The following is a 27,711-nucleotide window of genomic DNA, read 5'->3' on the forward strand; positions in this document are numbered from 1 at the left end:
TAGTTTTGTAGTTACTCACTCATCAGACATCTTGCCACCTTATTTTGTGTGTGGAAACCACTAGAGTTCCATCCAATGTGGCTCAAAATGTCCCCTGAAGCACTAGACCTCTTGCAAATTACTTTGCCCCTCGACATCTAGATTGTCCATCTTTAAAATGGTGGGAATAATGGTTCCTTCCTACCTCACTGTATTTCTTTCAGGCTCGCATGAGATAATGCATGTAAAGAATAAATTCCAGGCATATACAAAGTGCACAGTAAAAACTGATGATTAATGGTCCTCTTCCTTCCGTCCTTCCCTCCTCTTTCTACAAGAGCTACTACATTTCTCTTTCCCTTTCTCCTCATCCTTTTCCTTCTTCCATCTAGTCTACTCTATGTAGCCTTGATGGCCAGAAACTCTTTTTCAAACAATAGTCTGTTAATGTAAAAAGAAGCTAATGCCCACCAAACTCTATGGCAGAAGGAGGAAAAAGAGAAAGTTTTATACAGCCTTAAAGATCACCATCAACTATGAAATATCCCGAATCCAGCCTCATGGACCAGTCTGCTTTCAGCCTGGAAACTTCCCAGCAAAGCTGTTTATTAACAGGTTACTATATCAGTACAGATGTTTCAATATATCTATTATATATAATATATGCATATAGGTTTTACTGACTTTACATATTTTAAGCCTCAGAGATTAAGACTATAGGCATGGTTAAAAATAACCTATAGTCATCAGAGAACAAATTTTATTAAAGTTTAGAATGACCACAGTGACAACGATGCACAGGTTATTCAAGATCTTATTAAAAAAAAAAACACAAAAAAAATACAATAGTAAGAAACAACATAAATGCTATGGCTTGCGTAGTCGCTTCCAGGTGCGTGCAGAAAATTCTCTGGCCATTGCCAGAAAGATGACAGATTCCTTTCATCTTTCTTCAAACCTAACTTATTAAAGTTTAAAAACTTCAGTGAGAAATTTTTGAAGGGTCAAAATGAATTATCCCTTTCTCTGTCTTCCCTTCATGGTTATTTTGGACAAGGAAACAATAATAATTGGAACACCCAAAGCATGAAAGGGTCTGGGGTTGGAGCACAAGGCCATTCCCTATCCAGCAGCACCCCACAGCCTTCACAGTCATTCAGCCCCAGCCTGCAGCGCTGAGACCCACGGCCTTTCTTGCCGGGCATGAAGGTGAGCATGGTCTCGGAGGACCAGAAGCAAAGGTAAGAAAGGGACAGAAGCGAAGGCAAAACAATACAAGGCCAGACCTGGAGATCACTTTGAAACTCTTCACTCCAACCTAAGTGCTGCCCCTTTTTCTTGTTTGTTTTTGTACATTCTTGTTTGCCCCTCAGGCATCAAGCTGTTATGTGTACAGGAGGGATTAAAGCAAGATGGTATGTTGAATGAAATATAAATTAAAATTATACTTCTGTCAGTCTGGAATCAGGGATTGTTTCTCAAGGTCTCCCCAAACACTTAATTTCAAATGAGTCTTCATTTATTACTTCAGGAAAGGCCAAATGCATAATTTATCAGCAGCTTTCAGTCAATATACCCTTATAAGCACGTTTCCCATGAGTCTTTGAGTAAAAATATGTTATGCTAATTCTATTAGTTGGGTACACAAGAACTGTCTAAGAGAGTAAACAAGCATTAAAAGGAGACACATGTGAACAAAGAAATACCTATCAACCTACCATCCAGGGTCAAATTACCAGGGGAACAACAAGGAGGTGGTAAACTTGGCCCGTTATTTACACCAAGACTGTCTCCCCGACAGGAACCCTGAGCCACCCGGTGGCTCCATGTGGGTGGCTCTGGTAGGGCAACGGGCGTGACAGATGATGGGCACTTACCGGGTCTCCAGTGGCACGTTGCTGTTTAGCACCCAGCTGTCCTGAAGCTGAACAGACTCCGGCGTGGTGGCCAGGTCATTGGGCGCGGGAGCCGGGGCGTGGATCTGGCTCCGCCGGTTGGTCAGTGAGTTCCTGTTGAGGGAGTTGGCAGACGAGTGGTGATGGGACAGAGTGTGGTTGTGAGGGGGAGGCAGAGGGGGCCTCAGAGTCGACTGGCTGTGGTGGTTTGGAGGACCTGGAAGGAGAGGAAGGAGAAACGGCCATCAGAGGCTGCAGAATCTAGCCGCCGAGGCTCTGCAAACCTGCAGAGCAGAGCCTAGAACCCACGCCTCCATGTGGGTTAATAGCTGAAAATCACAGACTAGACACATAGATGGGACTGCAGATGCCGAATTCCAGGGTTGGTCACTCATAAATAACATGGTTTGATTTGCCTTTTTCTGTAGGTCTTGAAGGAAGGAGAAACTAGGTTAGTAAAACCAGACCGGTCAGGGCTGGTCATTGTCATTACAAGTCCCTATACCGTTTCCTGGTAAGCCAGCACACTGCAGACATTCTTTACAAAGACTTCCCGTTCGTTCGTTCGTTCGTTCCTTTCTTTCTCTCTCTCTCTCTCTCCCCCTTCCTTCCTTCCTTCCTTATTTCTTTCTTTCTTTTTTTTTAAAGATTTTTTATTTATTTATTTGACAGAGAGAGACATAGCGAGAGTAGGAGCACAAGCAGGGGGAGTGGGAGAGGGAGAAGCAGGCCTCCCACGGAGCAGGGAGCCCGATGTGGGACTCGATCCCAGGACCCCGGGATCATGACCTGAGCCGAAGGCAGACGCTTAATGACTGAGCCACCCAGGCACCCCTCTTATTTCTTTATTTCTTAAGATTTTATTTATTTGAGAGAGAGAGAGAGAAAAGGGGCAGAGAGGGAGGGGGAGGGACAAGCAAACTCTGCATTAAGTGTGAGCCTGACATGGGGCTCGATCTCATGACTCTGAGATCATGACATGAGCCAAAATCAAGAGTCAGACACTCAACTGACAGAGCCACCCAGGCGCCCCAAGTATTTCCTCCTTCTAAAGATAACAAAAATATGGTACCCTCTAAGTCAGAGAGTAGCATATTTAAATACCTGTGGGGGCCAGGCAGGAAAGTGAAGTCGGCCAGTTGTGGACTGAGGTGATCTGGAAAGGGCAGGAAGCAGCCCTCCCTCAGATCCGAGCGCATGTGGCCATGTGGGGCTGAGGGGCCAAGAAAGCCAGATCTTCTAGTTTTTTAAGGAAAGCTGAAGATCTGGACTTTTAGATAAAATTTCCTGTGTTTTGAAGATGTTGCCAATTAATTTTTAAAAAGTGTATGTGTTTTGTGCGTATATATATATATATATATATATATATATACGCACAAAATATACATATATATACATTTAAATAAGACTTAAGAAAATACTTGTGAGCCTGCTCAGACATCAGGACTAATGTTTTCAAACCATGACCCTTACTCCAAATTGCATCCTGTTTTCTTCTCTTGAAATACTTTCTCCTTGCAGGAAAAATGCACAAAGGAGAACTATACCTCTGCATGTATCCCCTTGTAAATATGACCACAGATGACAACTCCACACAGGGTTTTCCTAGCAACCCATTCTCAGTCTACAAAATGAAATATTTTAAGCATAATGAAAATGAAAGTAGTTCACTATGCAATGTAAGCCTATAATTTGGTTTTAATGGCTGCTGAAACATGACTTTTAATTTGTGTCCTTTTCTAAAGCCTCCAGTCGAGGTTGGCAGCTCACCAGGTGACTGCCAAGCCTTGTCATTTTGGCCTCTGCCAACTTTTAAAATCCTCAGCCCCTGCTGTCCTGGCTTTAAGAAGTTGGCTCACATCATTTAAACAAGCAATTTGACACAAATTTCAACTACTTGTCTCCTTATGTGGTCGGGCTACATCTCCAAAAGGTGTAATCTACATTCCGTGGCTCCTGGGAAACCTGCAGAAATATTCTAAAAGAAAGACAACATGTCAAGAAGATACTAGGTTTGGAGAGCATCATGACCAAGGAAAACAAGAAGGAAAAATAACAGAGAAAAGTGGTTCCTTGAAGTTTGTGTCCCTGGACTGAAATTACTTGGGGGGATTTATTTATTTATTTATTTTTTGGGTCTTCAGAGAAAGACAACTAAAACTAAATCCCAGTGGGAAATGCCACTGTACAGTTGTACAGATTCACGTCCTCCAAATGAACCTGCAATTCGTATTTTACATTATGCACCAGTGACATTTTAAATATATCTTTGAGGGAGTTTCATAGCTGAAGCAGGCTATTGCATTTCCTGGCATTGTTGTCTGTCTAGTAATGTATTATTATACAGTTATTCAGCATTTGTCTGTCTTGTATTAGTGGGAAGAAGTGAGAAGAGGGGGTGAAATGATGTAATCATGGTCCTTCTGAGATGTTAGCCAAGCCCCTCACACAGGGTTAATGAATTCTCATGCCTTCCTTTCCCTTCTCTCAACTCCCATCCACATGGTGTCATTATTCTCCATCAGTTAGGTAATCTTGAGACTTGCCTCAGGAAGCTGAGATGAGTAAGTGTACAAGTGAGAACCCACCCTCCTCAGCCCCAAGCCCTCACTTTCCATCTCCCTCAGCCCCCGGGCCCCGCCTCCAGCACGCCACTCTCCCGAAGTACAAAGAGGCCACGGGAGGTATTTAGTTCACTAAATGAGATACCAGAACCCTCCTGCTTCCTGTCTATTCATCCCAAGCTAAGGTTTCTTTGCCTACTCCAACTTGTGTGGCCCTTCCTTGCCCATCTGTGTTCTGTGTGGTGGAATGCCTGTGGTTTCCCTTTTGTTGATGATATCCAGGGGTGGTGCTGAGGGGGAAATGGAACCACGGACCCAGGTGCTATGTGGCGTAGTCCAAATAAAGTGGACGGTGAGCTTTTCAGTTAGCTGGAAGAGATGTCAAGCTGCTAAAGAGAAGGCCTGGAGCTTCATGGAGGAGATGAAAGAAGACGTAATTCTCTGCTCACCCTGCCCTCCTATAAAAAGCATGTTATTTCACTGCAAATAAATCACATTATTGATAGCAACAACAACAACTACCCAGCACCCTCAGTATTAGAAGATATTTTCCTCACTACTGTTGCTCATTTCCACTGTGATGCGGATATTTGCTCATTTATCTATCCATCTAACGATCACATGTTTCAACTAGGTGCAAGAACTAGAAAAGACAATCCGAATACAGAGTGGTAAAAGCTACCACTGGGGTGTGTATAGAGAGGCAGGGGAGCATCTGGGGGGCACTCAGCCAGTGGTTAGGAGATACAAATCTGAAGAACTGGGTTCAAGGATTGGGTCTGCCCCTTTTGAGTCATGTGAACATGGGCCTACAACTCTATTTGTGCAATCCTCTGAGTACTCATCCACCACTGGTGACAACAACACTAAGTACCCGTGTATCAACATGGAAGATGGCGGGAAGAGGAATGGGGAGTGTTAAGCACGCCACCCGAGGCTGGCCAGTTCCCCAACCACGTGCATGGAACATTGCTCGCTTCTTTCAGGAATAAAAGCATGAATAAGACATTAACTACGGCTCTCAAGGAGCCCAGATTTGAGTGCAGGACGTAAACCCAGACTTCAGCCATCTAGGGCAGAAGTCACAAACCAGCAGCCCCCAAACTGGATTTGACCAAAAATTCAGAGTCCAGATTTTATAGAGTGTTCCAGATCACTGACTTCTCTTGAGAACAAAAACAGAACAACAATACTGAATCTATTCCCTCATGGCAACAATTGGATATAGCTGAATGCCTTTGGGTGGTTTTCTGGTTTGCCATCAACCCTAACAATCCCTGTTATTTTAATCTGGCCGGATGTATGCATTTATGTTACCGCTGGTAGGCATTTATGTTTTTGACCGCTGGTTTCCTCCGTGGTACCTTAGTATTCTGGGTGGGTAACATATCTCTAATATAACAACACCTCTGTTAATGACTAATGGTCTCAAGCACTTTTTGTGTTTATCGGGTTTCATTATAGTCATCCAATGAGCTAGCTGGATGTGATGGTTTTCCATTTCAAAAAATGCAAACAATGGCTAGCAACATGCCTTACTGCTTTTCATGAAGCCAAATTACATGAAAAAGCCCTTCTGAAAGGCAACTCATGTCTTCAATAGATGCTGAAACAGAAATGATTAACAGCTTAGCTTGATGAAGGAAACTTCACGTCCACTCAGAATTCCACACATTTATTGGGTTTAATTAATGTGCATATTAATGGCTCTTCTATTGCATAAATATGAAATCACATAATAATGCAATTGAGCCACGAATAACTATGTAACATAAATGCTTACACACTATCAACTTAATAAGTATGCTATTAGCAGGCAAAAGGCAACTGCCATTACAATCACAGTGTTAACCTATTATCTCGTACCTGATTTATCTGAAGTTGAGAACCTAGAATTTATTTTTAGGTACCGTGTGGCTTTTTCGTCCAAGGAAGGAGGAATGGCACACTGGTCCTCTGTTAAAAGCTAGGGCAGGACAGGTAGGACTCCTAGCAAGGATAAGTGAATTTAGAGAGAAGGTGCTTCCTGTATGTTTAAAAACTAAGTTCTTGAACGAGTGCTTGATTTGTCCTGTTTGCCCCAAAAGATTATGCTTAAGATTTGCTCTTGCCAGAAATTTTGGTCCTGACAGGGATGCCATTCCCATATTCTGTCCTTCCTAAATGCCAATTGTTTGACAGTGAAGTCATAAGAAAAATAAAGTTGTACATCTTTGTTGGGTAACAGTATCAGCTCTAACAAAGTTAGACCCAGGGACTGCAAAATGCTGGAGTATCAGCTCCTGTGGGGACTAGACCAGCACAGCTCAAACAGCATGTGGAAACAACCAACGCTCACACTGTCAATAAAGGAAGGATTTTCTTCAGAGCTCAGGAAGTAAATTCTTAATAATTGGCTATTGTTGTTGTACTCTTCCTAAATAAACAGGTGGGGGAGGCATTTAGGGTAGGTCTACCCTTGCCAAGAAAGGGTGGGTGTGCAGGAGAGTAGGAGGGCAGGGATAGACTAAGATAGCTTTGTCTTGCTCTATAGTCCACACTAGTTTTTCCTAGTGATTAAAGATGATAAAATGTATGAAAGACAAAAAATATAAGTAGAGGCCTGCCTAACGGCTAATAATTCACTCATTCTTGGAGATGGCATGCCAACTGCTGGTCTTAAAAATTTTAACCCTTCAGACCCTGAGATGATGAATTAACCACAAACTCTGCCTCCTTCTACTGAACCATGTCTTTGGAGCAAGTTACATCTTGACAGCAATTTGAAGATACGATAAGTGAAGCGGGTATTGGCAGACATTTTGGAGTCTCTGGTTGGTGAAAACTGTTTAGATCTGACCTCACATGAGAGGCTGAGGCAATCAGAGGTGAAGACTTTCAAGAATAACAGCCTCTAGTTAGAAGGAGGAGTCTATTGCTGATGTCCAGGCTCGTGGTTGGCTTTGAACCCCTGTGTGGCCACTGCCACTGTCACTTACTAACAGTGTGACTCCCGAAAAATAGGTTTTTTTTTTCTGAGTCTGTTTCTTCATCTGTAAAATGGGTAGAGTCATTTTATTTTTCTCGTATGGTTGTTAGGAGCATCAAACAAGAATACATCTTTAAAGAGCCTACCACGATTCTTGGCACATATTAAGTATTAATAAATGTTATTATTATATATTATGTGTTATAATAAATAATACTGATAACAGTAATAACAGTAATAGCAACTATGGCTCTGGGGAAAATGATGAATACCTTTTGGGGAACTCGAGTTTTCCTAGCTCTTTTGAGTGGGAGCTTTTGGAGGGTGATATCAAATCCACATAGAAAGGCACAATCACCAACCTCAGACCCCCTCAAGCTTCAAATGCTGTCTGCAGAAGGACCTCTGACTAAGTGACATGGCTCAGACATTACTACGGGCAGTCTCAAGAGCATCTCTCTCAGAGCTTGTGGAAATGGAATGTGGGATTCAGAAGTGTTCATTTCCATAAACAAAACAATTGATCTTAAGGACCATGAAATAATACCGACAAGAGTGCTAGGAGCTGGGATGCCCAGGTGGTTCAGTCAGTTAAGTGCTGCCTTCGGCTCAGGTCATGATACCGGGGTCCTGGGATCGAACCCCGCATCGGGCTCCCTGCTCAGTGAGAAGCCTGCTTCTCCCTCTCCCATTCCCCCTGCTTGTGCATGCTCTCTCTCTCTCTGACAAATAAATAAATAAAAATCTTAAAAAGAGAGAGACTACTAGCAATTAAGCTGTGTGTGTCTGGTCCTGTGTGAAGTGCTGTCCATAAATTATCTCAATGTATTATCGCTCACTTTTATGGGACAGGTTCTCTTAACATCCCCATTCTACAGATCCAACCAGTGAGGCACAGAGAGGTTAAGTAAAGCCCTCAAGGTCAGAGAGCTTAGTAAGTGGCACGGCTGCTTTTTGATCCCAGGGTTTCTTCCCATTCTGCCATATGCCAAAGAACACGGGGTCCCAGGGGCACTCACACAGAGGGAGAAGCAAGACCCCTGCCCTGCTTTATACTCACCCCGGCAAATACAGAGGAAAATGGCCTTAACTCATTTTGGTGCACATTTGCTTAAATGGCAGAATGAAATCTTGTGAGAAATTGGAGGGAATCACCCACCTCACAGCTCTGCACCTCACGATGCTGCTTGAATCAGGAGAAATAGGCCAGAACAGCCAAACTGCAGTGCAGTCTCTTCCCTGTGCCTTCCCAAAAGGCCCTTCTCTAACTTCCTCCTCCGTGCTGCATCCCTGGCTCCCGTAACCAGTGGCATGAGGGATAAGCAGCAATTAGGTCTGTTGGAGGCAGAAACAAGGGCACACTAGGTCCCAGCTCATCCTTCCTGCTCTGACTGAAGGTGCTTTGCCAACAGCCTGGGGGTGGAGGGGTTTGGGGGGAGTCCAGTTCCAGCCTCCTCCCATGTTTAAAAAGAGATGGAAAGAGATTTACTTGTCTCTAAGTGTCAGACACATGGACATTCAGCTTGCTCCCTCCTTCCCTGTCGTAGCATCTACTGAGTGATTTGTCCTCTAAAGAGCAGACTTTTATTTTTTTGGTGCTGACCCCCGTGTGGTACTGCTGGCTTTGCAGGGCCGTGAGCAATCTGCAGTGTTTCTCAGATACGGCCACCATATCTGAGCAAGCTGCAAGCCCTGCTGCATATTCCAGAATGGAGGAGAAAAAAAGAAGGAAGGATGGAGGAATGAGCCAAGTTACGACCTCCTTCTTATCTCCTGGGGTGGGGCGACCGCTCTGACCAGTGCCTCTGGGCTGGGAGTTCACGGTCCTGGATTTGGGGGGGCTGCCCTCGATGGAAAGGCCCCCTTTAGCCTGAGCAGAGCAGCAGAGAAGGCAAGGGCTGTGCTCATTTGTAAGGAATGATTTGTAGTTCTCTTGCTTACACAAAATATATGACCTCAGAGAAAAAGCATTCTGAGCGCATTCACAATGACACATGGATCAACACTGCACAGCAGAAGCATGGGAATTGCGGTCACAAAGAGCAATCATTTGCAGGCTTAGAAACCAAAGTTTTGTCAGCTCTACCTGCATTCATAAAAAAAATAGGGTTTAGGGGGACACCTCAGATCATCGAAGAACAACTGTTCCCGTTTAATAAGCACCAGCTGCATGTTAAGCCCTCTGAATAGTTCACCTTATTTAAGCTTCTAATAACCTCTGAAGTAGATATTGTTCTCCATTATAAAGATGAAGAAAATGAGGTGCAGGACATGAAGAGATAGGAGTTTCTCTCCTTACACGTTGTATTTAACTGTAATGCAGCTGGGCCCCTCCCGAGTGCACACTGGGCGCATCTTTTTCATCACCCTTGGCACATGGTTTTATATCATTTTTGGACTCTCCTGTGTCTCCTGCTAGACTGTGAGCTCCTTTGGCACAAGAGACCATCTCTCTTGTTTTTATATCCCCAGCACAAAGCTATCCCTAGCACAGAAGTAGTGCTGAATGAATGAGGGGAGGAGCACATCATGTCTGGGGCAGGGGCAGTGGGGGGGGGGGTTGTGTTGGGAGAACCTCAGCAGAGGGGGATCAGAGCAGACTTCTGCCTCTGTGCTTTGAGCATTTCCCAATCGCCAGAATCTGATGGGCCTTTCCCTCAATTGCCTGAATTCTTATTACCCTCACAGGTCCTTCAACAGGGAGACAGTTGGACCCAGGGAGAAGGTGACTTTGTTTCCCTTTGTTTTTATTTGTTTGTTTTTTCCTGGTTCTGCCTGACTACCTAGTCTCTCTTTTAAACAACAGATTTACTGACATATAATGACATTCAGCTTTTTTTTTTTTTTTAAAGATTTTATTTATTTATTTGAGGCAGAGAGAATGAGAGACAGAGAGCACGAGAAGGAAGAGGGCAGAGGGAGAAGCAGACCCCCTGCTGAGCAGGGAGCCCGATGCGGGACTCGATCCCGGGACTCCAGGATCATGACCTGAGCCGAAGGCAGTCGCTTAACCAACTGAGCCACCCAGGCGCCCGACATTCAGCTTTTAAAAGTGTACATTTCAGTGTTTTTTTTTTTGTTTGTTTGTTTTTTTACTATATTCACCGAGATGTGCAACCATCACCACTGTCTGATCTTAGAGCATTTTCATAACCCCCCATAGGAAACCTCATACGGATGAGCAGTCACTCGCCAGCTCCCTACCCCTCTGGCAAACGACAATCTACTTTCGGTTTCTATGGATTTGCCTATTCTGGGCATTTCATATAAATGGTGATTCCCTCTGTTTTTTATAACCACGATGTCTGTTGCAGAGCCTCGCTGGAACCAATCAAATTTAGATCTCAGATGGGGCACACTTCATACTACTTAAAAATATCTTTCCCTGGCAACCTGAAGCTGGTGTTCACGGGAGCTTTTTGGCTGGGACCCCACTGCTGTTGATATTTTTCAGACGGAGATTGTTAGGTATGGCCATTTGAGAGCCAATTGTATACTTGAGGGTCTGAGGGGGATCCTGGAATTTGTTCCAGTACCTCGAGCATGGCTGTAATCACAGCAGAGAGCCATTCCTGTTCAACTAAAGAACAAACACACACAGATGGGACTCTGGAGGGGAGGAAAAACAAGGGAGGGAACTCCTGAATTGGGTGCCCAACCAGCAGCAACCCTTGAATCACGACCTGAATAGCACTTGTAGGTTTGGGACCCTCCTGCCCCAACTGGGCAGGTTCTCACACGATGGGTCAGAAAGGGATTTTCATCATACGTGCCGCATCATTTTACCATACCCCCATACTCATTCTTTGCATTCTTAAATCATCTGGAAAGTATCACTTGAGATCAATGTCAACTCCATTAGCTACTTTCCAAGTGACAAAGACAAAAAAAAAAAAAAGACCACTTGAAATACTTGAGAGGAACCCTTCTAAAGAGAAGATTTTATTGCAAAGTTATGTCTGAGCAGTGCCTATCTGAGCATTTCAATAAATCTACATTACCCTAGGTATTTTGGCATCCTCTGGGAGAGGAAAGCCTATCAGTAGAAAGTAATGATTTTGGGTTTTCAATTGCCCTAAGGATCTTGACAATGCTATTAAGACCCATGCTCTCCCGGTCGAGAAGTTTAGGAGTGAAATTATTAATATGCCCAGACGTTATGTTGATTGTTGCGCTGTAGCAGAAAATACTCTGTTATTTGAGCTGCATTATCACTTTCCCAAGCAGAGAATTGCATCAAAAATTTAAACTCCTCTCATTCCAGCTCATCGCCTAGCTTTTCAAGGTCTTATTATAAAATAGTCTGGGCAAAATTTGGGTATTTCCCTACCCATGAAAGATAATATGTTTTTCACAGCCCAGACTATTTTTTTTTTTAAATAAAAATCACATGTGCAATTTCCTTCTATCAAGATGCCATTCTTTAGCTCTTTAACAAGGTTTTTGTTGGGGTGTATTTCATTCTTTATTTTTTTCCCCTTTGGATGGTCACAATGTTTTCCCCTGAACACAGGTAGGAGATCAAAACAAAGATAAAATATGATGTTGATTTTAGGTTGAGTATCTGATGAACAGAACGAGGGAGACAAGCTCTGATCTACACCATTCATTAACACCGAGAATGACTGAAGCATACCAGTTAAATGGCAAGGACGGAATAAAGGTTCCTGGAGCATTTTCACTACAAAGCTCAGCAGAATTATTTACTATCTGGGTGACCTTTTCCCCAAATCTCTCACGGTACATGCCTTATAGGACAAGGGAACAAAAGTTTCTCCATACTATATAAACAGAAGTCCGCTGAATGTTAGACCTTGAACTGCATCTGGTTTCATGTCAAGTGACAGCTGATGTAATGGGACATACAGGGCATATTGCTGGAGATCTTTTCAGGATACTCTTTCTGCCTTCATAATACACACACACACACACACACACACAAGTAATTACTCAAGAAAATTATCTGAGAGCTTCCTGAAGAAACATCCCCCGCCCAGGGTTCCATGGTGCATGCATTGTCAGAAAGAGGGCCCTCTGGGTTTTATTTGTAACTGTTCAGAAGTTTCTTTCAAAGGTGTCTCGAAGTCGCTTTGCATTTCCCAACTGAAGTGGATGAGACAGTGTTTATGGCCATTTCCATCACGTAGCATGGATGATAAGCAACAATACCCAGAGCAGGGCCGAGCAGAGACAGATGAGGAAGTCTACCACCCACCCCATCCAAGAGGCCCAGGATGCAAATAACTTTCAGAAAAAACTGGGACCAGTGGGGGGCCAGCATGCTCTGCAGATCTCAGTTCTGTGGAGGAAGAGGACACAAGAGCAGCGGAATCAGTGTTTCCCACTGCCCCCCTGCCCGAAACAAGGGTTTTTTTCCTAGCCACGGCTCAGAATGCCATTTTCAGGGTTTCCTCGGTCTTTTTGACACTGACCTCTCCAGTTGTGCCTGAAGGACTTCTGGAGTTAGATGATCAGAGTTACTGAGCACTTAGCCTGTCTGTGTGTCTCTGTTTCCCCCTCCAAAAAAGGTGGTGATTACCGTTCCTACTTGGTAAGGAGTTAAATGAGATAAGACATTTTAAGTAAAGGTGTTTAGAAGATGCATGACAGGTAGGAAGGACTTAAGAAATGTCAGGATTTATTTATCTTTGCCTGAACAGGCTAATTCTTTCTTGAGGTTGTGGAGAGAGGAGTGAAATAGACCCTATGATTCAAAGATTATTATTGAAATGACTTGGAAAACTTCCTGTTGTCAGATTTTTTCAGGTAAATAGCACCATTACGAATTAAGGATCCTTTTTCCTTCTTATGAGTTAGAGTAAGTAGCTGTGGGTCTTATAGACTGCCAAAATAATCAGTAGTCTTCATTTTCACCTTTTGCAACTTAAATACATTGAAATAAAACCACCTGATGTCAGACAATTTGAAGGGCCCTACGTTAGCTTACTTTTTATTAATTCTCTTATTCCCTATGAAAATCAGCATAATGAAGACCTAGCTTTTCTTGAATCCCGATGTTCCTGTTTGGCATCAGCTCCTATTTCCCATGAAAAGCTCAATGTAAAGTCAAGATTTTCTTGTTTTTTGTTTTTGTTTTATTTTTTTGCTCATGCCCATCTATGAGCCATGCAGTTTGCTCTATCCCTGAAATTCACCACTGAGCAACTGATGGAGGTCCTGAGTTATTCATCACATTTGGATGGTTTAAGTCATGAATTAGCAATTTGTTTCTCAGGGCTTCTTGGGTTACTGAAACTTTTTAGTATTTATCATCTCAAATGGGATCATTCTTAATCCCATAATGCAGGGAGTGAGTAATCTCTCTCGTGAAATATCAGATTTGGAGGAGAAAATAATTTCCATTTCTAACGCTGCTTATCTGACACTTGAATAGTGTGGGCTGGGAAGGCTTCTCAATAAGATGATATTTGATCAGAGACCTGAAGGAAATAGGGAGAGAGACATTCCAATGACTGGGGGAACAATGCTTTAGGCAGAGGGAAAAGCAAGAACAAAGACATTTTAAATCTGGGATGTGTATAGGGGTTGGCCAGAAATATCAGCCTAGTTTCGTCTCTTTCATTCAACTACAAGCCTACTTCTCACAGAAAACAGTGAGATAAGTAGGAAAGGTCTTGATCCTCACTGGCTTCTGGTATGGGACTGAGCCAGGCAGCCTTCTGCCCCAGGCCCTTTGCACTTGCTCTACACTAGGCCTGGGGATACAGATAATTAAGTGGCTCACTCCTTTAATGTTGGAATGTCTCAGCTCAAATCTTCCCTTTAAGACACACCTTTTCAGACAACCTCAGCAGTCTTATCCTCCTTACTATGCTGTTTCTCTGAAGCACACATCATCACTTTTTTTTTTCAGTAATTGTCTTTCTGCACTAGAAAGTAAGTACCTTAAAGGTAAGGATACTCTTTTATTCTCTGATGAATCCCTGGCTCCTCAAACACTTAGTAGGTACAATAAAGGATTTCTGAATTAATGGATTAATTCATCACATATTGAGAAGTATGGCAAGAGGAAGTGAGTCAAAAGGAGAGTCCAAATCCCAACAGAAATGAAGGTCTTTCAAAGGAGCTGCTGCGTGGTGCCATCTGAGACAAATCTCAAAAGCTTGAACTTGACTAAAGTTCCAGAAAAAAATTATTGCAGGCATCCTTGCCAAAACACAGCTCTATCTCACGCAAACTGTAGCAATTTTTTCTCTTTCTGCAGTAACCCAAACATGACAACAAATGCCTTGCAAGCAGAAATCCCCACGGAACTAATGATGGCAGAGGCCTCTGACACACCCCAAGTGGGAATAGACACATTTCACTTCCAAACTCTGACTAACATGATCTCCTGTGGCTCTCTGTGCCACTTGAAAATGTTCGCTTTCCATCATGAATGTATCGTATTAGAGGATCTTTGCTACAGGCCACTGCCTCACCGGAACAGGGTGAATCCGAATTTATCCATGCAGCTGGTGGTAGGAAAAGCAACAGGATGTGGCAAGGACACAGGGTATGCTGTAGAGGGTTTGCAAGTCAAAAGCAGGATATATGGAATTCTTCCTCCTTCCGGAAGCCTTTTCAGATTGGATCAGATGAAGTCCATTGGCTTCCTAACTGGGCGGACATATGTAAGATATTTTATGGTGGCTCTGTTCTAGGACTAACATTGGAACAAACACTGGCATACTAGATATTGAATGACTCCATTTGGCCATATTTAACCTATCAAATCTTTATAAACCTTTCTCACTTCTACGTGGCATATCATTGGAAAGAGGTTTTTTTTTTTTTTTTAAGATTTTATTTACTTATTTATTTGAGAGAGAGAGAAAGTACAGAGGGAGAGTGAGAGGGAGAAGCAGACTCCCCACTGAGCAGGGAGCCAGATGTGGGGCTCAACCCCAGGACCCTGGGATCATGACCTGAGCCGAAGGCAGACACTTAACCAACTGAGCCACCCAGGTGCTCCATGAGTTTTAATTCTATGGCATTTTCTTAGTGTGGAGCCTAGCAAAATTATATGCAAGTAGCCACTTGATCGAGCCTTTCCTATTCCCCGAGAGAAACCCAAAGAGAGATCGTTCTCTCCATAAGATTCCCTTTGCTTTCTCGCTGATTAAATTCTGACACAAGAACAGTGGCCTATGAGCTAAGCTCACTTGTGACAAATCATTTTCAATCATTTGTTTGCTGATTCATTCCTTCACCTGTGTCTTCATTTGTTCATGTGCTCACTCACTTGGCAACTCATTACTGAGCATCTACGCTGGGTCTGGTGGATTCTTGAGGTCCCAGAGTCTCTGGCCTCTAGGAAGGTAAAGAGACTCACATCCTATTCTGACCTTTTTGTTGAGCCTCAAAGTTCCTACTGTCACTCTTCTCTTTTCCTTCCCGTTGTTAACTATCCAAATGCTTCACTTTCCCACATATGTTTTTATTCACGTTTCAGCATATGTATAGCAATCTCATAAGGGCCATTATGACACATGCTCTGAAAAGTTTTCATAGATGTCTATCATTAAACTAAACATGAACACTTTCCCCCAGTCCCTACCCCTGTTTTATTTCCCAAGGTGAACTCATTCTTCTGTTGGGGTCTACATACATGTATCTCCCAATATGCAAGGTTTTGTGCTAGGATACCATTTACAGGATGCTCCATGGCACACGGAGAAATTCACAAGAATGTAAATTATTACCTGTGGAGAGAAACTATCACATTTTAATTCATTTGTGTTTTCAACTGAATGTAGTATTTATCAACTGTCTTTTATATTTAATTCTAGATAATAGAGCATGGTGAATTGGAGCCTCCACTACATACATGGGATACACATGCTGTATTGCTTTCCTTGAAAGATTAAGACTCAGAATTTTTGCCCCAGGTTCTCAGTTGCACCAATAGGATCCACACGGCCTTTGGGGTGATTTTTGCACACATAGAGTGGAGTGAGACATCTAGATTCATGCAGTGAAAACAGAAGTAGGATAAATGAAGAGGTTTCATCACATGAGTTTACTCCAACTGTCCCATCCCCATCTACCTGGGCATCTACAAGTGACGTGAACATCATCACCCCGGTTCTATGAATAACAGAAAGACCATTCATTTATCATTTATATATTTTTCTAATTAAAACAGATATAGTCTAAACCAAAAAAGCCATAAACAGCCTTGAGAAAATCAGGCAAACATACTTCATGCCTTTTTTTTTTTAAAGTTAACTGATGAAAATTTAAGGGCTGTCTCATTAGGGTACTAAAAAAACAAATGACGTATGGAATCAACTAGAAACAGCACATGACAAAACAGAGTATTATGCTAGAACATACTTTCCACAGACATGAAAGCTAATCAAAATACCATGACAGAAACTCTCATACATTGCTAGTGGGGATGCAGAATACACAGACATTCTGGAAGGGTTTGCCAGTTTCCTATGATGTTACACTTACCATACCATCTAACAATCCCAATCCTAGGTATTCGCCCTACAGAAATGAAAATACACATTTTAATTAATATATATTCACTTGCAAACCTATACATGAAAGTATATAGCAGTCCTATTATAATCACCAAAAACTAGAAACAATCCAGATATTTTACAAGTGAATTGATCAACAAAGTGGGGTAATCTGTCTAATGGAATACTACTCAGCAATAAAAAGGAACCAACTACACATAATGCAACAACTTGGATACATCTCAAAGGCACCATGCTGAATGGAAGAAGTCAGTTTGAAAAGGTTATATACTGCATAATTCCACTCATGTGACATTCTCAAAAAGACAAAACTACAGTGACTGAGAACAGATCGGTGACTGCTAGTAACTACCCATGGGTAGCAGGAGGGAGGTTTCTGAGGTGACAGACCTGCTCTGCATCATGAGAGTGGTGGTCTATGCATGGGCTACAATTCATAGAGCTGTACCCAGTAAAGGCCATTTCACTGTGTGCTACTTAAAGAGCATATAATAAACCAATAAAAATTAAACACATGGATGGATGTTGAGAACAGGACAGAATATTTGGTGTTGAAGGGGACACACTTGCATCAGAGCGTGAGCCATTCTAGGTAGAGATATTGAGGCTGTTCTCTGGAAAACAAGGGAACAAATCAACCCCAAAACTTGAAAATCTGTTTCCAATATAGAGGTCACATCCTTAAACATAAAAAAAAAAAAAAGCACAGTAGAAAAAAACAAAAACAGAATCAACATCTGTGTAAATCTTCGACTGGCGCATCGCTCATCATTTCTGTATTTGGATTCATTTGAATATGGCTTGCTAAAGCTCACTCATCTACTCTAAGCTGTTTAAGAAACTATACTGTGTAAAAAGGAGAAAGAATGGCTTTGTTGCCCAACACTGTCAGCATCTCTACTGACACTCAACACAATCTCTAACCTTGTAGAAACATTAACAGTACTACATTATTCATCACAATAAGATTATTAGTTGGTGGGAAACAAATTAGAGCTTCCCAACCTACTATACTTCCTGAATGCGCACAAGGCAATTTTTCATGAATGGAAATTGCTACCCAGGAAGAGAAACTAGTGTTTGTCTTATGTCGTATGAAATTTCAAACAGGAGAAGGGATCAATTCTGGGATCGAAAAAGTGCAGTAAAATAAGAAAAAGAAAGTTTAAAAATATTTAGAAAGACCTCCTAAGGGCACTCACAGCTCAGCAACATGTCCGATAGAGATACAGACCGTAAGCTTGGTAAGATGGAAAAAGCATGCCTGTTTCATTTAATGTGATGGCACAGCTCTGCACGATGCCATGGATTTATTGGAAAAACACCTTTAGAAATGTAGGAAATACCAGCAGTGCTGAATACAGGTCTGGCAATTTATGTAGCCATCTAAAATGGCTTGGCTTGTCCTGGTCCCTGTGTGTGAATGCCAACGACTAGCAAATGTTCATCTCATCTTTTACATCTTGCATCCTCCTGAAATACCCTCCTGGCCACTCTCTTGCCCTGCAGGGGGCCCAGACTCTTCTCTCTTTCACAACCTCTAGGTATCACACGCAGGTGCTCTTTTCCCACGTGCCATTCCTTACTGTTCTTGTCCCCTCGCGTGAGGGTCTAAGCCCCAGGTCGAGGGTCCGTGGGATGATGGGGTGGAGAAGCAGCACACTAACTGCTGGTTGGTAAACAGATGAAGGAAAATGGCTATCAAGGTTTCCAATAGCAACGGCTTAACCTGGGGAAACAGGTGTGGTGTAATTAGCATAGCTCTCTGACAGTTCCAGCACCTGTGACCCACGTCAGTCCTATCCTTCAGAGCCCAGGAGGTTCCTAACTGCTGGGGCTGGGCACTAGCAGAGAGGAGGGCGAAGTACAGGAAAATGACACTGCCTGCGCTCACAACAGGGACTGTGGCTTAGGAGGGCTGGTCCCGGGAAGGGCACGAGGGCAGAGCGTGCGCAGTGAGAATTCTAACGAGGGGACCCTAGCCACTGACAAATAACTCAGGATGCCCCGCTGCACCAACTGCTCTTCTTTGCTCCTATTTCTCTCTCAGTTTATAGAGCATGACATGTCTTATTTCCTCCTCCTTTGCTGGGCACACTCTTTCCCTTTCTCTGTCCTTGCCCCTTAGGTGTTTGGATGTTTCCTGGAGACGCTCATGAGTACCCAGCTAAACAAATTGCTTTGATACTTCCCACCCCTTTTCTTTACTTCCAATCTCAGGGAAAATCCCTGAAAAAACAAACAAACAAACAAAAAACCTTTTTTCTGCCTACCTGGACGATTCGAGGCAGTGCCACCTGCTCAACCGTCTGGCCAAACTCATTAATAAGCTAAGGCTCCTCAGTTGCAGGAGCTGACCGTGGAGCTGAGGACACCAACGCCAGGCCCTGAAAAACCGCTGTTGCATGGGCTGGAGCCGAGGTCCTCCCTCACTGGAGACTGTGTGCTGAATGAGGAGAGCTTTTCGAGAGGGCAGGAGAGTGTCAGTGCTATGGACAAGCCCTGAGTCAGAAAGGAGGGAGCTATCTTTGTCTTTCCACTCAGGGATTGCTCTGCCAGTCTGGTTAATACCCAAAGGCTCTCTCGACGTTTCTCATTGCTCCAGCCAAACTCCCTTGTCCCAATTTCCTCCTCTGAACCAGCCCTTTCTCTGTGTTACATCAGTGGCTACACTTGTCATTAGTACTTGTTTTCCAGAAGGAAGCAGCCCTTTTCAGGTCCTTGCTTTTAAAGGTCACAACCCATGTGCCATGTCTGCGTCCCTACTGGGTTACATTTTGGTTATGAAATGAAGTGTGGTTTGAAGCCAAAACGGTGTGAGAGACCTGAAACTTTCCCCTTCTTCTAGGAGGAGGTCTGGTTTTCTGAGGTAATTGATATGCAGTTGTCCCACTCCATATCCATGCTCTTTCTCCTGTTGTTTAAGAACATAACAATTATAACACACACCCAGTGCTCATCACCTCACGTGCCCTCCTTAATGCCCATCACCCAGTGTCATAGCCAACTGATGAATTGAACACTACATCTGAAACTAATGATGTACTATGTGTTGGAATTGAATTTAAATTAAAAAAAAGAACATAACAATTAATATGAAAGGGTGCTAGAAATTCAAAACATCTGAGAGTTTATAGTAGGATCTGTTGCAATACTGTATGGGTGGATTTTACTATGCTAGAAAACAGCCTTTTTCAACCTAACCAGAGAAAGTGGTCCAGGGGTAAGATGTGATCTGGCAGAATTAGTCCCATTTGAGCCTGATTTCTAGAATTGGTTTGATAATTATAGATCAATAGCACCTTGTCTAAGGTGAAATCTCAGATGTCTTCACTATATACTTTTAGGTAGTCTTCTATAGCATCATATGTGTGCTTACTCATAAACAATACTGATAATTAAAATACTAATAGCTAACTTTTTTGAGCACTCACTTTGTGCCAGGTTCCATCTTAAGAACTTCACTTTTAACACAGAATAATAAATTATGACAAGATGGTTAGCTACTTAACACACAATAACAAGATTATCTAACTGTGATAATCTTACTTAGTCCTCACAAGGACCCTAAGGGAAGGTGCCCATTATACAGATCAGGAGACTGAGGTTTGAGAGGTTGTGACTTGCCTCATTTTGCATAGCTGGAAAGGGAGAACTGTCCCAGGCTGCAAACTCCATAACCCTTGCTCTTCATGCTAGGTGGTCCTGGTCACAAATGTGTTTTTTATCACAGGTCATTCCTCAACGAGGAGGTCCACATGAGTGAAATTTCCAGATAACCAAAACTCACTGTCCATAAGTGTTAGATATTTTTATTTTAACCATGTTGTGTGGATATAATAATCCAAAATGGGAAGCTAAATTTGGCTGCATTTTTAAAGAGAGCATAATGAGCAGTATTCAGCAGTTAATTAATGACTGCAAACCTATTAAGAGGAAGCATAATTGTACTACGCAGTTGTATAGTTCTGTATCTCCTTTTGATTTATTCTGTCTCCTTCCTTGAGGTCAGGCTGTCAGGTGTCAGTCTTGGGGTTGCCTCTGGGCCTACTGCTGTGTTCTGCACCACCACACCTGCCCCTCCATTTTCTGTGCATCGTGAGTTTTTCTTTGTAAAAAGTTATTAAATTGGTTAAAGATTGCATGTTAAGGAAGAACAAACAAGACCCCGGGTTAAGGCCTAATGAAGTACGGAACAAGGTCTTTCTTAAAGCTCTTTGAGAATGTAAGAGGGCATTTTAAAAACTTATTTCTCAACTTGGGGTTCTATTCCAGAAAGCCAGAGTTGCAAATGTTCTGTCAAGAACATTCACTGTGTTCTGAATTGTTACTTAACCAGTTTCTATACAGGATCTTGTTTTCCCAGCTGGAATATAAAACTGGGAGGTGGAGATCCCTGTATATTTGGAAAATGAACACTTGCCAGTGCTTCGGCCAGGGCTGCAAAGAGAAGAGCCTCCAGAAAAAAATGAAACAAGTCAAAACCACAGAGGGAGACAAACCATAAGAGACCCTTAATCTTAAGAAACAAACTGAGGGTTGCTGGAGGGGAGCAGGGGAGGGGGTGCCTACCCGTGGACGTTGGGGAGGGTATGTGTTGTGGTGAGCACTGGGTGTTGTGTAAGACTGATGAATCACAGACCTGTACCCATGAAACAAATAATACATTATATGTTAATTAAAAAAAGAAGAAGAAGAAGAAGAGCCTCCACTCCAGGAATTTAGAATTTAGCTCTTTCCAACACAAGGTGAAGGTTGCTATGGGGGATGAATCGAGAGACACTTGACTTGAGCAAACCATGGCCCACTCACCATATTCAGCCCCTGAGTTAAGACTGTTCTGTTGATTCTAAAAGGGTTGTAAAAAGAAAGAAAAAGAAAAAAAATACGTGATAAAGACCTTATATGGCTCTGAAAGTGAAGCCTAAAATCTTTACCATCTGGACCTTTACAGAAAAAATTGCTGACCCCTGGCCTAGATGATAAGTGAAGACTTCCTGGAGGAAGGGGTATATGAGCTGTTGCATTATAGATTCATCAGGGTCTGCTTCAGTCTTATACACATATGTGTATTATGTTTGTTTGCATGAATGATGAAACAAACAGGTATAATTGGTAGGTTCAATTAGTCTTGATCACAGGCTATGGTTCTGGCTCACTCCACTGAGCTGACACCTTGAGCAGAATGTGTCTAAATCAGACACATTTACATCAGCTCATTGAGGAAACAACTCAAACAAAACAAAAAAAACATAAAACAAAGAAACAATTGACTTTTCTTTCTCAGGTTCCACATTACACCCAATCAATCTGTACAGGATGGATACATTCAAATATGGAATTACCGCAAGGGGTGCGCTGCTAAGCATCCAATAAATTACCCCTCTCCAAAGTTAACACTCCCTCCTTCCCCTCCCCACCCGCAATCAGCCTCCCCACTTACAACTGTTCACCTAGGCAACTCGGTACGGACGACAATAAAATCAGCAAACATATCTTTTTCTTCTCTGGTGTTTTCTATCTCGCCTACTATTTGAGCTTCATTGAAACAGAAATGTCACACGGCTATCTTTAGAACACTCAGAGAGTTTGAACTAAAAAACACTGTAGCTGATGCCCTAGACAAAAAGTGAGGGGATGCAGATTTCATGTCTGAACAGCAAAAGTAGACACAGTTTTAAAACAGCTATTAATCCGTGAGAGGGGAAATAGCACAAAGGTGTGAGATCTTCCCTCTAACCACAGTCAAAACCCAAGTTAAATAATCCAGCTATTTCTGAAGCAATTAGCAGTAGATATTATTTCCCAACACTCATGAACAGAATCATTTTGAAAACCAGTGCTCTTGACACGTTTCACTATAAAATCAATTACTTTTAAAAGCAAGAAGCTCATTCTCCACCCCGGGAACATATGATACACCACCTGCCTGTTCCAAGAGATGCTCGTGTTTTTTTTTTTTTAATGGGCTTATGGGAATGGGGTACTCTCCCTTCTGGTATTATCTGCACATTTCTGCAGTAAGGATGTTCAAACTCATCCTTATATTGCTATGACCAATTCACAAGAGTCCAGAGTCTACACCATCAGGACACTTTCATCTCCTTTTAGGAATTTAAGCTTTCCAAACCTGATATGATCTTAATTATCAGAAGTGCATTCTTGCCCAGGTTCAATCTCTGACATCATAATAAAGCACAGTAGTTCCATTTCAGATGAGAAAAAGCTGATTCAGGGAGATATTGTATATATCTGTTTGCATAGAAGGAATCAGGCCTGAATTTATTTTGTTACAGATGTTTCCTGGATAACATTTTCATTTTCATCAAAGGCAAGCAATTCAACAGTTTCTCTTGCCATTGACAGTGTCTCTAGCCGGGGACCTGGGCTGATTACAAATGGCAATGTTTTTCAGAGGGCAAATGTGCTATTTTATTTCCAGAGAATATAGTGTAAGGCATGGTCAGAATGCTGTGGCACTACCGTGGGATCTTTGGCTTTGTAGAAGTCAAAGGAAAGTCACTACCCGCCTCCCCGCCCCCCTGAGCTAAGGCCAGCATGGCTAAAGTTGTGTTACAGATTGTGTGTTATGGTGAACGTATGTCAATAAGTGTTTGAAACTGGTCATTCTCTACCAGAGCAAAAACAGTAGCTTTTTCTGGCCATTTAAAAGGTCATTTAATGAATTTCCAGTTTGGTTCAATTAATGGCATCTTGAAAAGAGAGGTTTCTTTCCAAAAAAAAAAAAAATCTTTTTCTGCTTTAGGAACTATCTGCTCACTGTCAGAAACTGCCTAAGCATCTTTTAAAAAAAGATAAAAAAAACTCAGGTAATTTAAATGAAATCATAAGTCATTTGTCAACAGACATCAAAATGAGGATTTTTGGAGCGAGCCTATAGTCTGTGTTGTAAAAACAAAAAAATCCCCCCCCTCTTTTTCTGATTCATTAAATCATCCTACAATGTCGCAAACTTAGTTGTTCCTATGATAAGTGGAAAATTTTGCGTCTCGACAGCCATCAGGACCTTAATAAAAATTAATTGTTAAGATATCTGTATTTGTGGGGATGTGTCTCAGGTCATGTCGGACCTGTCACGTAAGTTACCTCTGAAAAAGCTTCCTCTCTCTGGGATAGGCCAAACCCAATTGATCTTTGTATGTCTTTGGTCTTCTCTGGAAGAAAGTAAAAACCGCTATTTCCCCAGAGCACAGTAAAGAGATCTGAGCATGCCTCTTCTTTAAGCAATAACCATTAATATGGGTTCCGCTTGTACCAGACATCTGTAATGCTCTGGGCTGTACTTTCTGGTGCGATAACAGTGTTGTCTTGAGAACTGGTGCAGGAAGAGGACAGAAGGCAGAGAGGCGGGGCTGAACTGCTCACTTGTGCTCCTGTCAAAGGGACAACATTCTTAACTTGTGGGAAAACATAGCCCTGAGCCATAAAGGCAAGTTCCCTAAATCTTTCCGTACCAGTTTTGTCAGTCTCTATTCTTGCCTGTGGCCCATGGCGGACCTTGATTAGAATCCAATGTCCCATATAAGGATTCAAAGGGACCTGAACTAAGATCACCGAAGAACATCTGTCAGACCCCTTCAGACCCCAGCTTCCTCTGACGCCCCATTCTGTGGGCAACGTGTCCTAAGCAGCTCCAGAGATATGCTTGATAAGTTCCATGGACACCTACTGAGCATCTATTTTGCACCTGGGCCTGGGCTCAATGCTAGGAACACAGCCTTGTCTACGAGTTAGTCCTCCTCCTTGAGGTGTTCAGGTGGTCCGCGAGGAGGGACAGACACCTTCAGTAGGACCTTGAAGTGCTAAGAAAGGGGAAAGTGCAGGGTGTTCTGGAAGCATCTCCTTATGATGACAGCATAATCAAAACTCAGGAACTTGTGTATGGATTCAGAATTTTCTCTCGAGTCTAGAGCAACTTCATGGGTAAGCTCTCTCTAGACTAGAGCAATTTCTAGCGCTAACATCCCGTTAGAGGTATTTCTCAAATTTGTAAGCTCTAACATCCCGTTAGAGGTATTTCTCAAACGCTCCTAGAAAAGTTTAGGAATGACCCTGCCTTTTCTCACAGATTCTCCCAACACACACGTGGGGGTCTCTTAGGTGCCCGGGGATGAGACAGGGAAGTCACTCTGCCTGCAGTTATTACTGAATCATTACAGGTGCTCCTCTTCACACTGGATGTAATTTGGGGAACATGAAAGCTCTATCTGCCTAAAAATCTCTCTCCCACAGTTTTACTATGGTGCCTGCATTACATTAGGAATATCCTTGATGGGCCTAAGGAAATGAGTGCCTTCCTGACATGTGAGAGCTTCATGTTATCTGATTAATCTAATTACGGCTCAGTGTCTTATCAAGACTCGGGGGCCTGAGGGGCTAGAAACTAGAATTGGTAAGTTTTGATGTTGGACTGAAAATGAGATGGGAACCACAGGCATTGTTGGGGAGCGGTTCTTTGAAAGGATAAAGAAATGCTAATAGAAGAAATGAGAAAAGACAAAGATCATTTTCCTACACACTTGTTTTAGATTCTTCTTATGCCCCCTCCTGAGGAGGAGGAGGTGGAGGAAGGAGGAAAAGGAGGAGGGAAAGAAGAAGAAAAAAGAAGACACAAAGAAGAAGAAGAGGAAGGAGGAGGAGAAAAAGAAAGAACAAGGATAGAGAGGGAAGATAAGCAGATTTAGCTGTGATTGATATTCCTCTCTTTGAAATGGAATAAACCATACCAACGCACTCTGTGTACATCAGTGGGCATAATGGGATAATGTTGGTGATATCCCTGCCAAAAAAAAAGGCAGTTAGTCTCTCTAAAGTATACCTTTGTAATCATTGGCATTTGTAATTCAGATTATCAGCCTTACTATAGCAGACATTTGGCTGAGGCAGAATCCACAAGGCGAGGTGCCTTTCAGAGTGGTATGGGCAGGCACGAGGAGACAGGCCAGCAATGGAGACCCATGGATGCCATTCTGCAGCCCCAGGCAAGCCCAGGCAGGTCCCCTGTTCTTGTCCTGACTGACATCAACCTCTTTCCAGCTGATGAATCCCTTCACTCTTAGTTCTGTCCAAGCCAGAGCAGCTGTCCCAGGGGAGCTGAAGAAATAAAAACACCCCAAAACTAGATTCTGATATTGCATACATCACTCGCTTTCTTCAAATAGAAACCATTTCCTCAAGGAGGCATCCTTCCCTCCCTCCCTATGTGCAGCACACAGGAGGAAGCCCTCTGTATGGACTGAAAAAAAATAAGGATTGATTTATGCACTTAAGGCCCCCAGGGGGTGACATAAACCCAGTTGGTGTCCCTGCATCCAGGAGACTACATTAGCACTCCTGCGTTACCCGGGAGATGTGCAAAATCACATGTGGTTGACATCTCCCCTCACTCAGCAGCAAAGACGCCTCACAGGCACGATTTGCTCCACCATGGGACCGGAATAATGGAATGTTCAAGAAAGGGGTTCCTTGTATTGCAGATCAACCTTGGAATTATAAGACACTGGGAAGACGTGTTGAGTGATAGAGAGATTTTTGACCTTGGACTGATGAAGTCAGCCCCATTGAAGGGGTGGATGTTTAATCATGAGCACACAAAACTAAAAACAAAAAAGGAGAATTCAAGGCAAAAAAAAACGTAAAAATACCTAGAAATCCTTTCTCTTTCCCATTAAATGCGCACATGCACATACACAACATGTATATTCAAACACAATGGGTCACTTACAAGAAAATTCAAATCCCAAGCTGATAGACCAAATGTTTGTTGCTTTGTTTTGTTTTGTTTTTTAATTAAAACTTTTCAATTTGAGAGAATTGTAGATACACATTCCATTGTAAGAATGCAGAGACATTCCAAGTACTCTTTATCCAGTTTCCCCCAGCGATAATAAGCATCTTGTGAAACAATAGCACAATATCACAACTGAGACAGTGACACTGACACAGTGAAGATACACAACATTTCTAACCCCAGGAGGATCCCTCATATTGCTCTTCTGCAGCCATACCCACTTCTGTTCCATCCTTCTTTTTAAAAGTTGAAACTTACCCACCCAAATGTGAAGCCTACGATTTAAAAGTCTTTGATACATATATACAGCCACCTAACTATCAAGATACAGGTCGGCTCTGGAGCTCAGGGGTTAGAGCACTGGTCTTGTATCAAGATACAGGCTATTTCCATCACCCCAGAAATTTCACTTGTGCCCTTGTCCTGGTAATCTCCAAACCCTCTATGCCATGCTATGAATTCTACCACCATAAATTAGTTTTACATGTTTTAAACTTAGATAAAGAAGATGGTAAGTACACATTTTGTAAATAACTTCTTTTGCTCAGCATGTTTTCAAGGTTCATCCATGCTGTGTGTCTGAGCCCTTTGTATTGCTAAATAATATTCCACTGTGTGATAATATCAGAGTTGGCTTATCCATCCATCTGAGGACAGACACTTCAGTTTGTTTCCAGGTTGTGGTTCCTGAGAACCAAGGTTGCTACTAACACGCATGCATGAGTCTACTCTTGAACACTTATTTTTATTTCTTTATGTCAGTATGTGGGAGGGGGATCACTGGGTATATGTTTAATTGTATAAGAAAATGCAACCCATTTTCCAAAGTGATTGTACCAGTTTCCACTCTCACCACCACCGTATGTGGGCTACTCTCGAACCTGGTCAGTACTGATGTTGTCAGTATTCTGAATTTTAGCCATTCTGGTAGGTGTGGCGACACCTGTTTTTTTTTTCTTTCTACCCAAAGACACGGGAAAAAGCGGGCCTTGAGATACAT

At 42.5% G+C, this 27,711-nt stretch overlaps 1 protein-coding gene across 3 annotated transcripts in view; it reads right to left on the minus strand.

Moving 5' to 3' along the window:
* TENM2 (teneurin transmembrane protein 2) overlaps positions 1-27,711 on the minus strand; it is a 923,271-nt gene that overhangs the window by 290,801 nt on the left and 604,759 nt on the right. For all 3 annotated transcript variants that reach the window (XM_021701194.1, XM_044917119.1, XM_044917120.1), the window contains one exon: positions 1,857-2,091. In XM_021701194.1, the coding sequence (XP_021556869.1) occupies positions 1,857-2,091 (235 nt within the window). The remainder of the gene's footprint in view (positions 1-1,856; positions 2,092-27,711) is intronic.

Source organism: Neomonachus schauinslandi, chromosome 7 (genome assembly GCF_002201575.2).
Source record: "Neomonachus schauinslandi chromosome 7, ASM220157v2, whole genome shotgun sequence".
Taxonomy (NCBI): Eukaryota; Metazoa; Chordata; class Mammalia; order Carnivora; family Phocidae; genus Neomonachus; species Neomonachus schauinslandi.